This window comes from Macrotis lagotis, chromosome 1 (genome assembly GCF_037893015.1).
Source record: "Macrotis lagotis isolate mMagLag1 chromosome 1, bilby.v1.9.chrom.fasta, whole genome shotgun sequence".
In the NCBI taxonomy this organism is placed as follows: Eukaryota; Metazoa; Chordata; class Mammalia; order Peramelemorphia; family Peramelidae; genus Macrotis; species Macrotis lagotis.
The window spans coordinates 820166337-820181248 of NC_133658.1; the positions used below are offsets into that span (position 1 = coordinate 820166337).

General features: G+C 32.8%; 1 protein-coding gene across 5 annotated transcripts in view; it reads right to left on the bottom strand.

Moving 5' to 3' along the window:
* The window catches only part of NOX4 (NADPH oxidase 4), a 255234-nt gene that overhangs the window by 143606 nt on the left and 96716 nt on the right, over positions 1 to 14912 (bottom strand). For all 5 annotated transcript variants that reach the window (XR_012474419.1, XM_074217078.1, XM_074217079.1 and 2 more), the window contains 2 exons: positions 7639 to 7803; positions 7458 to 7520 (listed from right to left, as the gene is read on the bottom strand). Coding sequence is in view for 4 of the 5 variants with exons in the window: in XM_074217078.1 (XP_074073179.1) it covers positions 7458 to 7520; positions 7639 to 7803 (228 nt within the window). In the remaining variant the exon portion in view is untranslated. The remainder of the gene's footprint in view (positions 1 to 7457; positions 7521 to 7638; positions 7804 to 14912) is intronic.

The window sequence follows — 14912 nt, forward strand, 5'->3', positions numbered from 1 at the left end:
AAACACAGAATGATTGAAAATTAAATTATTCAAGGTCAGACATTTTATTAGAGTAAGATCCTTAGAATGAAACCCAAATTCCCTAATTTCCTAATCCAGTGGACTAGGATTTCTCATTTCCCCATACTGCCTCCCATGAAAGGAGGTCATTTGAGAGTCACTGAGTTTATAAGGAATCAGATAGAAAAAAGAATATGGAAAAAAATAATGAAATTAAAATTTTATAAATCTGATATTACTCATCTGTACAACCAAAATTCCTTTCTAGAAGGTCATAAGAATTTTTTTTTAATTCTATGAAAAGCATATCATCATCCTTGAGTTTACCAGCTAAAAGATGTTCACAATCTAAGGGAACATATGTGAAATCATAATATAAAACACTGTTTAACACACCACATAACTGTTTACTTAAATCCCTTTATGTTAATATAAAGCCTTTTCTAATATATAGTTACTTGGAATTATATAACTTAAGGAAAGAAATTTGAAATTGATATTGTGTGATAATAGTCAAGACATGAAATGATTTTGTTCTCTGCATGTTAGGCATAGGTCTGGAAGGAATTATTTTGTTAATTTGGATCCCATTAATTGTAACTCTTTGTGCTTACAAGAAGTTCAAATAAAGAAGAATCACCCCATGTTTTTAAAAATGATAAAAGTTATTTGTGTGTTATAATTTATAATATTCTCAAACTTCAGATAAATCCAAAGTCAACATTAAGCAAAGATTGAGAGTTTAGGGAACAGTTCAATTAATAGTTTGCAATTTACTGTCTGCTCTCCCCAGACAGTGGGGAGGGGTGGTATTAGGAGGGTATATACAGTGAGTTTGAAAAGATAGCTTGGTGTCAGGTTTTATAGGTCTTTAAATGGTAAACAGAGTAGTTTATATTTTATCCTAGAATCAATAGGAAACCAGCATAGTTAGTTAAGTAGATGAATCACATGGCCAGATCATCTTGGGCAAGACATAGGAAAAGCAGGCAGAGGTTTTAAGTGGACCAGTCAAGCATGTCATACCCTTGTCAATGCAGTGCCCTAATTCTGTCCTCAAGGACAATGGTGCTCCTCCTTAAATTTTCACCTAGTGTTCCAAAAGAATGTGGTGGGACTAAAAAGCAAAGTGGTCAGATTTTACTAAAGGGGTCAAGGAATTTAATAAAGGGTCTTACTTCAAAATGGACAGTTAAAGAATGAATAAATTAGGTTTTTTCATTCAGATTAGTTCAAAAATTATGAATTAATATTTTGAGTTGAATGCTTTCTTAATATTTCCAAGGGGTAGAAGAGAGACAACTTATTGTGTTTTCAGACTATGTTTAATATAAGTAAACAAAAATATACACTCAAAATTGTAGTGAAAAAATGATGTTCCTATAGGTTGAAAGCCAATTAGGAGCAATTTGAAATCTTTCTGTAAAATGTAATAACTCTGAAGGGAGAGATTGTTTTGTTTTTGTCTTTATAAAAACTGATGTGTCATACAGAGAAGCTTAATAAATTCTAGTAGAATTCAATTTATTGTCACAGACTATGTAATTTTTCTCTTAGTTCTTAGAATTGTAAAAACAAATCCCTCAGTCTGTGTGACTGTATCCCCTAATCCTTTGATGTTTTCAATTGCCTAACGTTCTTGTTAGTACACTTTTCCATTTACAACTCAGATTTAGGAGGACTGTCAAAACTATACTATAGTGACAACGAATGAATCATATTCTATTTTAGTTGTAATTACTTTTCCCTTCATTTTCTGCCTTTTTTCTATCTTCCTTTCTCAGAATGTGATGCAGTGGACTGAGTGCTGTTGATTCTGAGGACAGAAAGATTTTTGTTCAAATATGGCATCAGACACATTAACAGTGTGAACGTAGGCAAGTTATTTACCCTCTGTTTGCCTCTGGTTCCTCAACTCTAAAATGAGGGTACTAACTACAACCTACCTAATAGGGTAGTCTTAAAGAACAAATAAGATAATATTTGTTAGAAACAAAATGTAATTAGCATGATGTCTGGTATCTAATTAATGATTCATAATGAATAAATTAATGAATGCTTAATCTTCTGGCCTTCCCTTTTCCCCATCGAGTGAAAAAGGAGTAAGTAATAATTGAAATGAAGAGATCCTATAAGTAAAAAAAGAAAAACTTATATTCTCAAGTTTCAACTTGACCCCCACTGTAACAATATAGACCTTTTCCCTCTATCCTCCCCATAATGACTTCCTTAAATGACTTGTTTAAAATCTTCTTTGGCATCCAATACTATTTCTTCCTTCACTCTCAGCTAAGGAACTTGACTCATACTTTGCCCCAAAATAAATTTCATCCAGTATGAAATTCCTTTTTCTCTACTTCTATAAATTTAAAAACCATTTTAAAATAAGCCCCAAGTTCTTTCTTTTATTGCAGTCTCCAAGGAAGAGGAAATATGTATCTTCCCCAAAGTCATGAGTACTCTAGATCTAATCCCCTCCTCTCATCTGCAGCAAACTAAAATCCTAATCAGTTGTTTCCTTTCTTCTCCCTCCTCATATTCCTTTCTCCTTTCTTTCCAGTTCCCTCTTTCTATTTTCCTCTACTCCTCCCTCTTGTTTTTCTCTCTCCTTTTCTCCTCCCTCTTGGTTTCCTTCCCCAGACTTTTTCCCTCCTCCTTCCCTCTCTACTCTTTCTTATCTTGGCTTATCTTCTTATCTTGGCTCCCTCATGCCAACAAAAATTCCCAAGTCTCTGCTATGCTTGAAAAAGTGTCAGCAATCTCCATCTTTTTCTCTGGTTACCTTTATCTCTCTTCAACAAAACACAAAGAAAATGCTGCAGTCAAGATGCTATGAGGAGATATCCCATTTTCTAGAGCTAAGCCCCAGCAAGCAAGCTGTGCCTTGAGCTTGGCATAAAAAGAATCATTCGCACTCACCCTGTGGATGATCTCAGCCACTGCAAAATCCCAGAGGTTTCACATAATTATTGTGCTGTAATGCAATACCAATTTTGACCAGCACCAGATTCTCTTAGAGCTCAGATAAACACCTGTAATATTCATATCCTGGTCATAAAGCCCTGCTAAGAATCAAACCTGAATCATTTCTATTTCTCCTCGTTATTCGGGTTATAACTCACTATATAGCAATTGGTAGTAGTATTAAGATTTGCCCACACTAAGACCCCCTGCTGAAGGGGAGAGAAACTAGTATATCTGTCTAGCTTTTTTCCCCTTGTTTTCAGGTCATTTCCTTCAACTATAGATATAAATTTCTTTCTTGGTTTCTGCAAAGTTGTTTTGGTCTGCTCTATCTGTTCCACTGGCCTCCTTGGGGCAAGAGGTTCAATTCAGTTGCTACCTATACTTACTGCCTATAAATCCACTCTTCTCAATTTTTTATCTTTTTTCAAACTGATATCCCAAATCATCACTTACTTGAAATTGTTTTCTCCAAAGTTGCCAAAGTTAATAATCTTTTATCAATTGTTATCTTTCTTGACCTCTCTGCAGACTGACTCTGTTAATCGCTTTTTCCTCCCAGATAAAATATTCCAAATGGGTTTTCACACCACTCTTCTCCTGATTGTATAACTGTCAATTCACAGTCTCCTTTGCTGAGTCATTATACCAATCAACAATGAATATATACATACATATATGCATATATATGTATATGTATGTCAAGATTCTATCCTGGGTCCTATTCTCTCTATATTCCCTCACTTTGTGATTTCATCAGTTTCCAGTACTTTTAACTACTTATCTTTATGTTGATGTCTCTTAGAATTATCTAACTAAAATGTATCTTGCTCCTGAATTCCTGTCCCAAATGACCAAGGGTCTGTTTTATATTCAGAAGAGAGTTTCCATAAAAATCTCAAATTTAACATGTGTAAAATAGAATTTGCTATTCTTTGAAAACCTGTCCCTTTCTCAAAAATCTCTATTTCTCTCAAAATCTCCTCCCTATCAATCAGCCTTCAAATCTCAATGCCATCCTTGACTTCTTTTACACTGCACAACTCCCACACAGTTCCCAAGTCTTTCTGTCTCCATATCTTTTCTTTCTTTCTCCTTCTTTCTTCCTATACAACCACCACTGTCATCTCCAGCTCAGAACTCATTACATTTATACTAATTCACTACAATAACCTCTCAACTGGGTTCTATTTCATCTTTTCATCTGCTAATTCATCCTCTACTCAGCTATCAAAGAGATTTTCCTGAAGTTTGAGTGATCTTATCATTCCTCTACTTAATAAATTCCAATGTCTCTCTTACTCTTAATCGTAAATACAAACTCCTCTTTATCTTTTTAGTACCTTTACAACTAGATCCCAGAAAATTTTTCTAGACTTTTTTATTCATTAATTTCAATATAATTTTAAAATTTTCATTTTTAATACATTACCTTTAAAAAATTGTAATAAAGTCAAACTCGCTATTTTTTGCTTGTACATGATACTTCCTTTCCATTCCCTGTATCCCATTTCTAGAATCCACTTGCTTTTTTAATGATTAAAATGTTATTTCCCTCAGTTCAAAATTCCTTATGTTTCCTTATATATGAAACCTAGACAAATTCTTATAACTGTCCTGTCACAAAATCACCTTGTGTCTATTTTACATATAGTACTATTTGTATATAAAAATTGCTATAAACATATTTGTATGTAGAAGACCCTGATTTGCTGAATTGTGATATCTCCCACAGAGATAGACATGCACTTGGTCCCTGTGTGCTTGGGGCTTTGGGAGGAGAAGAAAGAAAGGGAAAGAAATTCCCTCCTCCCCAGCAGGCTGAAAGTTTAAGGGAAATAAAGCACATTTTTGCCATTTTCACAGAAAAGCCACTGTAGAGGACAGGAAGTGACAAGGCAGCACATGTGCGTGCTATTGGATTTGATTTTCCATCATCTATCACTAATTTCTATATCCTTTAACAATTATAAGTAAAACTAGAACTAATACTACTATGATCTGAGAATATTCATTCTCAGAAGAATCAGGGTTATCTGGACAATTTTTTTTTATTATATTTGCCTTTAAACAAAGATTGTCCTTCGATCATATGCACCTATTTGGTTACTCAACTGAAAAATATATATTCATATATATCTAGCAGGATAGCAAGATGAGAAAGAGACAGATAGAAAGACAGAGATAGAATTATAATACTGGTCAAATGGCAAAATTTGCTTTAGGAAACAAGAAATTCCTCTAAGATCTTATACCATACTGCCAAATGTAGGAACCTGCATTGTTCAAAAAATGTTATGGAATAATTCCTATCATTTGCCCCCATAACTGGAAAGCATCTCCCTTCCTTTCCCTCAGTCTTCTCACACTATGATCCTCCTTCTTCTTGGCATCTTCCAAGACTCAGACCTACTAGTAGCTTCAAGAGTATTATACAATTCATTAGGAAGCCTTAGCTAAAAAAGCATTACGGACTTTATAGTTATGTCCAACAATACCAGTATAACTTGGGACATTCAATAATAACTGAACTGCCTGGATTCAAAGTTTTTAAAAGGCAAGAATAGATGATAATTTCAATGTTAACTGAAATAAAGTGCTCTGAAATTAAAAGAAATCCCACTTTACTTGAGAAAATGAGGATCTCATCTCGTATTAAATCTCTGAGGAAGAAACTGTTTACTTCCATATTCATTAAGCTCCCATTATATGCATAGTAAGATATAGCCATTTAAATGACAATGGCACAGTTACTATTTCCAATTTTAGTAGAGATATAAACACATAAACAAATAATGAGTAGTTACAGATCAGTGCATAGGAGACATCAAATAGTGATGCATGAACAATTCAGGGAAGCAGGGATCTCTTAACAGCTTTTGAATAGTAGAAATGCTGGAGGTGGGGAAGAGAACATTCTTACAAAAGACTTCATAGAGTAGTGGTGACTTGAGCTTGTTCATATAGAAAGAAATAATTTCCTCAGGTAGATATGAGGGGAGAAATCTTCAAAACAACAAATTTCCCCCGTCTCCCATGATGCGGCTCAAACTTCTCAAACCATGTAAATTAAGTCCTACTTATTTTCTATTTTCTGTTTGCTCATCAGTTATTAACTACACATTTCTTGAAAGAATGTAATGTCCCAAGGTAATATGGCTATAAGAAATCTATCACTTTCAAAATCACAAAAAATATAGTCCAAGACCATAGCCTCCAACTATTCTTGGTATTTGATTCATTCTTGTGTAGATTGACTTCCAAGACTGAAAAAGAGTATTTTTTCAGTCACCCCAAAAGCATTCATGAAGATATTTAAGCAAACTTACTGCAATAACAAAGGAGAAACCATTCATCAGCCATAAGTCAGGCATAAACTTTGATTTTATTTTCCTAGGGCTGCAACTAAAAAGTATGCACTGATCTAGCCACACTCTCTCCATGGTTGGCTAACTCATGATTAGAGATCCATGCTAATGAGACAAAGGTCCTGGGTTTCATAGTCATGTGGTCCTATTAGCATTGCTTCTGTGCCATGGCAACCAAAGACCCCTTTGACCCTGGCTAGACAGCTCACAAATTAGTGCCAAAAATGACAACTGGGGACAGATGAAAGTGTGGACAAATCCTACTGTTTAATATCACTGTTGGAAAAAGAAATGGATATGCATGAGTGGCTGATTGTAGGCTGATATTATAAATTAAAGAATATCATTATCCCCCATAAATTCCTGATTTTCTTAATTACATAATAATCAAATTTCCCATTGCAATGAAGTATAAAGCAGAAAAATTTTGACCTTGATTCTTTAGAAATTCCATGGATATAATAATTTTTAATTTGACAAAATCTGGGTAAAAATGGTTTGTGATTTGTAAAAGGCTTAAAACTGAATTTTTGGTTCCATGCATAGCATTCTTTGACAAACAGAAGTCTGAAGTGTTCATAAATAATGAATAGTGTCAACTCAAAACGTTGGCTCCTAAAAAAATCTGCTTTCTCTCTCTCTCTCTCTCTCTCTCTCTCTCTCTCTCTCTCTCTCTCTCTCTCTCATCAAATGATTATGTATATATACAATCTTTATCCAATTAAAATGCAAGCTTTTTGAGAGTAAGAACAGTTTTGTTTTTATTTTTTCATTGGATTTCCAATGCCAAGCAACATGTCTAGCACATAGTGATTATGCTTTTTAAATTTTTATTGCATTTCATTAAATAAAAGTTAGCTTAAATGAGATTTTGGAACCATTTACCTTACACAAAGTCAAGAGAGATTAAAAGAAATTTTAGTTCTTAGCATTATTGACATGTTAGATGAGAAAAATCAACTTTAATCATATTCCTGTTCAAGTTGAATAACACATTGATCCTGAATTATTATCATTAATAATTCTAATTTATCTAATAAGAAGAATTATTTTAATGCAAGACAAACTAGCCATCTAATGATGAATTGTCCTAAGAAAATAATACAAAAAGTTAAAAATTCTTACCATAGTAAGAGTAAATGGATGGTTTTCTAGTGCAGACACTCTTGGACAGTGAAGAATGATGTACTATTAGGAAGCAATGCAAGAAAAATAAAAAAAAGAAAAATGAAGTTCAAATCTTTCAATATTTTTCAAAACTGAAATTATAAAAAATGTTCTTACTAGACTATTTGGAATAACTCACTTGACCAGGTCTGGCTTTAAAGTTTTCCTTGATCATTCGAATTTCCATGACATCTGATGGATGGCTGATCACTGAAATGATTGTCACAGGCTTATTACTTCTAATGCACCTGTAAAGTCTTTCAGCACAATAGAGGCACAACGGTAATGAAATCCAAAGCCAAGTCTAAATGAAAATAGAAAAGAAAGGAAAGAAAAATATTTTAGAAACACTCATATTTCTACACCCTTACCATAAACCATTTGAAAAATATTTTTACATATGAATATAGAGAATCTGAAAATTTTATGGAAGCAAAATTAGTATATTAATCTTAATTATGATGTTGAGTGCTGCCAAAAACATTCATTTTAATGGTCATTTTTCTAAAATTGTTAAGAAGGATACTATGTTAAACCATTTGACATTTATTACCTCGTTTGAGCCTCAGAAATAGTCTGTGAGGTAGACAGTACAGGTATTATCATCTCAGCTTTAAATTTATGGACACTAAGGGAAGTTTTATCTTTCTTAAGTAACCAAGCTAATAAATGTAAGAGGAAGCATTTGAATCTATTTTTCATATGACTGCAAGTTTTTCAATTATACAAAAGTCCCTTTCACACTTCTTTTCTATCCTTTACTCTTTCTCAACTCTTTCAACATCCTAAATAGGAATTTCTTTTATTTTAATACACAATGCCTTTTATGGAAAAATTGCTCCAGTGACCTATTTCTTTTCCAAAGAGTCCTCAAATACACTCAGGCTTTCACAGCATATTATTAATAGACATTTAAACAATCTTTTTGGCATAGATTTGGAAACATAGCTATAAATATACTTTGAGGAAACACTTTAATTCATTTGAGCAATCCTCTCAACTGCCTACTATGTATGAGTTATGGAAATGAGGCTTAAAAAAACCAGGCATAAAAAAGGTTTCAAAAATGCTTTGTTTGATACATGTGTGTAAGTGTTTATGTATATGTGTAGATATATATGGTATGTGCGCTTATTTGTATACCTTGAATCTATCACACACACACACACATACACACATACACACACACACACACACACACACACACACACACACACACACACATATATATATATATATATATATATATATATATATATATATATATATATATAGTTGTTCATCCCTTCTTTTTGAAGAGGACCAATGATATCATGTGTGATCTTGACTGGTACTTGAATTGGATTAAGTGAGACAATTATGCAAAAATCCTTCATGTCTTACTTATACATATATTTTAGATAGATATAATATATAATATGAGATAGAGTTAGAGATAGATATATACACTAAAACATGGATATATAACTTTATATATCTTCTGGGTTGAATCACCCAACAAACCCTGTCAAAGGTCACATACAGAATTTAATATTTATTTATGAATACAATGCAACTCATATCACCAATTAATATAATAATAAAATAATAAATAAGATAAAATAATAAAATGTAATAAGGCCACATGAATGGGCTTCAATGGATCATGGCTTGGACACACCTGCAACTAAGAGAACTATAGGACACATCCTTTATTGGAGGCAAATTTCATCTTGTTCTGCATCCCTGGAAATTATTTTCACATACACAATTTGACTAATTCAATAGTATTTCCTTGGGTGATGGAGTAAAACATAACCATTCATTCTGATTATTTATAATTTCAAAACTTCAAATGGAAAATTTTACTTCACATATACCCCTTAGACTTAGCATAATGGGAATTTATGACTGGTAATAGCTCAAAATAAGGACCCACCTTAGTCACAAGGAAAAGTATAAATAAATACTGGCAAGTGTTAGTAGATAGAAAATATGCATTTTTGAGATTCAGAAACCTAAGAAGGAAACTTTGGCAAAGATCAAGTATTCAAGGTCAGTGAAGGCAAAATCATAAATATAGTAGTAGAAATATATGGCACATAGAAGAAAAAATTAGAAGAGCTGCCCTAGAAACAAATCAAATATTTGTTAATTATAATCATGTTAATGTGGAACTTGAATTATACTGGTATCTCAATGTGTTAATTTTCTTTCTTCCAAAAGTAGAGAGGCTGAGAGTGAAGAAAAATTCAAAAGATGGAGAAAATAATAGGAGGAAATAGCTATTCTGCATCTGAATCTGAGCAGCAACCATTTGCTAAAGTATAAATGAAGAGAATTTATAAGGTAAATAAGTATGTATATGCAGAATTTATTAAAGCAAAAAAAACCCAGAAATCTAGGGATCATGTGGCACTTAGCCTAGATTTCATGGTATCAGATTTAAAAGGTACAGAGAAGGAATAAATAGGATCTTATGACCTTATAAATTCTGGAGAAGTTGACTTGAGTAAGATGGGAAGTTCTCAAAAAATACTTCTGAAGATACAAGGAAAATTTATATCAATGATAAGAAAAAAATTGGTTAAAAAGTCCAATGTGGCTACACAATGAATTCATCAACCAACTTAGTATTTTACAAGGAATATATAGGTTATAGAAGCTAGAAGTATCAAAGTACAAATACAAATGAACTTGCAAGAACACTGTAAGATTCTATGCCTAGAGTAAAGTAAAACTGGCAAAGAATTTTTAAAGTAATTTTTAAAATATGTTGTTCTTTAAGAAGACAAAGGGGATATACCACTAAAAGATAAAGATAAGGTAACAATAAGACTAAACTACTGGGTATCTATTGAGCTCCTGTTTCCTCTTTCAAGGATAATGATCTTTGAACTCAAAAACAGGAACAACAATGATTAACAGGAGGCAGAAATGCAGTATATTTGAAGAAATAACATCTTACTACCTTTGGTAAATCAAAATCACCCAGGCACAAATTAATTACATTTCAAGGAACTAAAATTAATGGCAGTTATGACTGCTGAATATTACTCCTGACCATTGAAATATCTTAAAGAAAGAAGGCATAGTGTAGGAGTAAAGGAGATCAATTTCTGAAAAAGAAAAAAGAAATAAAAGACAACTCCAAAACAGACATGGGTATAGGATATTAATTATAAATTAATGAACCTGATTTAAATACTTGGTAAAATTCTGGAACAAATTAAACATATTACATGATTATTTAGAAAAATAAGTTAGTGGTCACTAAAAGTTACCATAGGCAATTGCTACCCATATATTTCTCTTCATCTAGCTGCCCTTTCCAATGTTCTCTCAATAACTTGGGCTGGTCATCACTACCAACAAGACAGAAAGGTGGACCAAGTGATAAAATGCTGGACCTAAAGTCTTGAAAATTGGATTTCAAAACTGATTGCAGATACTGACAAACTATGTTATACTGAATAAGTATTTTAATTTCTTTCTTCATTAATTTCTTTTATTGTAAAATAGAAATTATTATAGAATCTACCTTACAGGTTTATTCTGAGGATCAAATGAGATATATTAGTAAAAAAATATCATATTTATCAGATAGTGGGTATGAAATAAATTTTCATTCCCTTCACCTAACCCCCTTCCGGTGGTTGGGAGTAGAGGGAGAGTGGCACCCATGAGTCCATTGGCAAGATATTACAGAAAGAATTGATGGCCCTGTTGATGTCTGGACTTAAAATTTTTCTGCCTTCCCATAGTCAATGTCTTCAAATGAGAGCATTTGCAGCAAAGTTAAGTAAATAAAGATGGACACTTACAAGTTCTCTATGTAGTTTCCGAATGGCTACCATTGTAAAGCCCTTACTTTCAAGTTTGTCAAACTTTGTTACCATCCAAATGTGAAAACAAAAGGCAATCTGCTTAAAAACTCTTCCAGGTAAGTGGTTATCCCTGTATGAAGTAGGTCATTCTCTTACCTCATCAGAACATGCGGGGAGAACTCAACATTGATAACTTTTTATACATACATGCTTCTGATTTCCAGGGAAACAAGATAGCTTTTTTAAAGACTAAATTCTGTAAACAAACATGGAGAACTGATTCTGGTTAATCAGTCTCCCTTCCTTTCCTATTATATATAGATGTTTATCTTCCCTCCCCCACACACACCTATGACCTCTCTTCTCCCTCATATGAACATGACTGTATATCATAGACTGTTATCTTTCTCTTCTGATGTTTTCTTTTCTTTCAAAATGTATAAATGAATTTAGTTTAAAGGAAAGTAAAATAAAATAAAATTAATCTTAGCTTTACTTCATCAAGAATATGCCATGCCTAATCAAATATTTTTTTCCTGAACAGTTTCAACTAGGCTGGAAGACTTAGGGAATATTAAATGCAAAGTATACACAAAATACAGCAAAGCACATAAAAAAGGATTCTACTTCTATTCTTTTGTATAAAATAGTTGGTTAGAAAAGATGACTGGAACCAAAAACTTAGTGAAAAGTCTGTAGTACAAAGATCTAGAAATCTTTCCTGACTCTAAACAATTCAACAAGTCTGCTGATGGCATAATATAGTATAGTATAGCATAACTTTCAAATTTAGAATATAACACATTTGTAAAGTATAGCTTAACATCTTGGATGACAAAATCAGAAGCTAAGATCCTCACAGGGAATCTTTGTTTCTTCCAAGAATCATTTGGATATTTATAATATCATTCACGTGCTTTATTTGGTCAACCAACCATTTAACTGATTCACTACTAAAAAGCACCTACATTTATTGAATTTCGAGTCCAGCCTGTTACTACCATGGTAGTGTCAGATAATGGACCTTATAATTGACATCCCCACCTCGGGATAGAGCAATTAGTTAAATCTAATGAGATGAAATTTAATAGGTATAAACATATTACACATTTTATATCTGAATAGAGAAAGCTACTTTTCAATTCACTTCAATATCTATTAAGCTCCATTATGTATCTGTAGGACCCTTATGTGAAAAAAAATGAAATACAGAGACCAAATCAAAATAATTCCTAACTTTAGGAAGCTTACATCTTACTGGGTGGGGGAAGGGTGAGAGGTGGAAGTATAATATATACAATAGGTTACACACAGTTAAACAATTACAAGATAATTTAAAGAGAGTGAAAACATTAACTTGAAGAGAGACAAAGAGAGGTGTCTTGCAATATTTGATATCTGAGCTAAGACTTCATGGAAGATAAAGATCCTGAAAGGTACATTCTATGCTTATCCCAATTCTCTAATGGATATGGAAAGTCAAATCCAAGGTACAAAAAGTAGACCAGTTTCATTGTATTATAGAGTACTTGAAGAAAAGTAATAAGAGAGATGCCTGGAAGAATGGGTTAGAATTAAATTATGGAAATACTTAAATAATATTATAAAGGGTTTTATTCAAGGGGAAATAAGAAATCAAGGAAGGATTATGAGCACTACCAATGCCATATCTGTACCTTAGGAGTATTATTTTAGTAGCTGTATGAGAAAGAATTAAAGAGGAGATAAAGTGAAGTAAGGGAATCGATAAAGACAAAAAATACAGGTGAGAGGTGCCAAAGAACTTAATGAAAATGAAGGACATGGCAAAAGAAAAGAGAATTATGCAAACTATGTCATGGAATAGAATCAACAATGCTTGACAACTGAGTGAATGTTGGAATTGAGGGATAGATTATTCTATAGATATGAAGCCTGATGACAAAGAGGATAGTTGAATCCATAACAGAAATTGGGAAGTTAGGAATAGGAAAAGGTTTGGAAGGGAAGAAGAATTCCATTTTGTATACATTAAATTTGAAGTACCAGTGAAATATCTAGATGAAAATTTCATTTAACTTTTGTTTATTTTTCTCAATTACATGTAAACAAAATTTTTAATATTCATTTTTTATTTTGAGCTCCAAATTCCCTTCTTTGCTCTCTCTCTCTCTCTCTCTCTCTCTCTCTCTCTCTCTCTTCTCCCCCTTTTCCTTGGAAAGGCAGGCAATCTGATGTAAATTATAAGTATGTAGTCATGCAATATATTTCCATGTTATCCATATTGCAAAAGAAAATAGACAAAAAAATAAAATAAAGTTAAAAATGCTTCAATCTGCATTCAGATTCCAGATAGAAATTCCAATAAATGGTTCAAAATAGAGAAGAAGATAAGAGCTGATCTATACATTTAGAGTCATCTAAGCAGGATTTTTTTCTTGAATTAATGGTAGTTTAAAGAGATAAGGTATGTAGAATGGAGGGGAGGTGGGGGGCATCCTAGAACAGAACCTTAGGAAAAACTCACTCTTAGAGAATGGGACTTGATTTTTAAATAAACAAAGACAATAGAGACTAGTCAAAAAGGCATGAGAGAATGACACCAAATACAAAGATAGAGGGTTTAGATTCAGAGAGCAGATGAATACAGGAGTAATGATGCCCAAGGAGTTGAGTAATGGAAAAGGTTATCTGAGAGATCTCCCATTGGATAACTATTGCCATCTGCTTTAGATTGACTATGCAACAGGAAACTTGAGAAGACAAGAAAAAATTGGAACAGTTACTGAGGGAATGAGGGAGTAGATGAACTAAAACTAAAGGATTGTCAAATAGTATTAAAGAAACTAGTATTAAAGAGACAGTATTTCAGGTTAATCAGTAAGCATTGCTGTATGACAAGTACTATGTCAGGTACTAAGAAAACAGAAGACAGAAATGAAATAATCCTTTCTCTCATGGAACTTAAAAGTAATATAAACATATATGGGTATGCTTCTGTCTATTTCTTAAAAGAGACACAGATAGAATGATGATAAATTAGATAGACAGACAGACAGATAGATAATACAAGATAGAATAGATAAATTAGATAGATAGATAGATGATAGATAGACAAACATACAGATAGAGTGACAAAATAAATATACACATAATTTGCAGTGGAAATGCAGTAGCAGACAAGGGCATCAGGAAATACCATGTGTACTTGCACTGAGATTGTTGGATCCTAGGAATTATAAGAGGTAGAGATGAATGAAGTTTGTATTCCAAGAAAAAGGGATAACCTCAGCAAAGGGACAGAGGTAGTGAATATCAGAAATTATCATGATTTTGTGACTTTCTCAACTGTTCTTAGCAACCCATAAAAAACAGAGAAACAGAAGTGGATGTTGACTCTGGGGAGAAAAAGGTCACCCAGAAGCTATTTATTGACAGGTTGAGAGTTTTAGAACATTAACAGAAGCAAAAGATTCAAAGGTGGGGACTTGTGAAACATTAAACTGCAGATGATGCTATCAAGACTAGTTATTGAAGCAAATGAAGCTAGAGTTGGTAGACAGTCAGGAAAATAAGGAAGGTTAAAAGGCCAAGAAAAATTGAACTTGATGATTTCTGAGATTCCGAC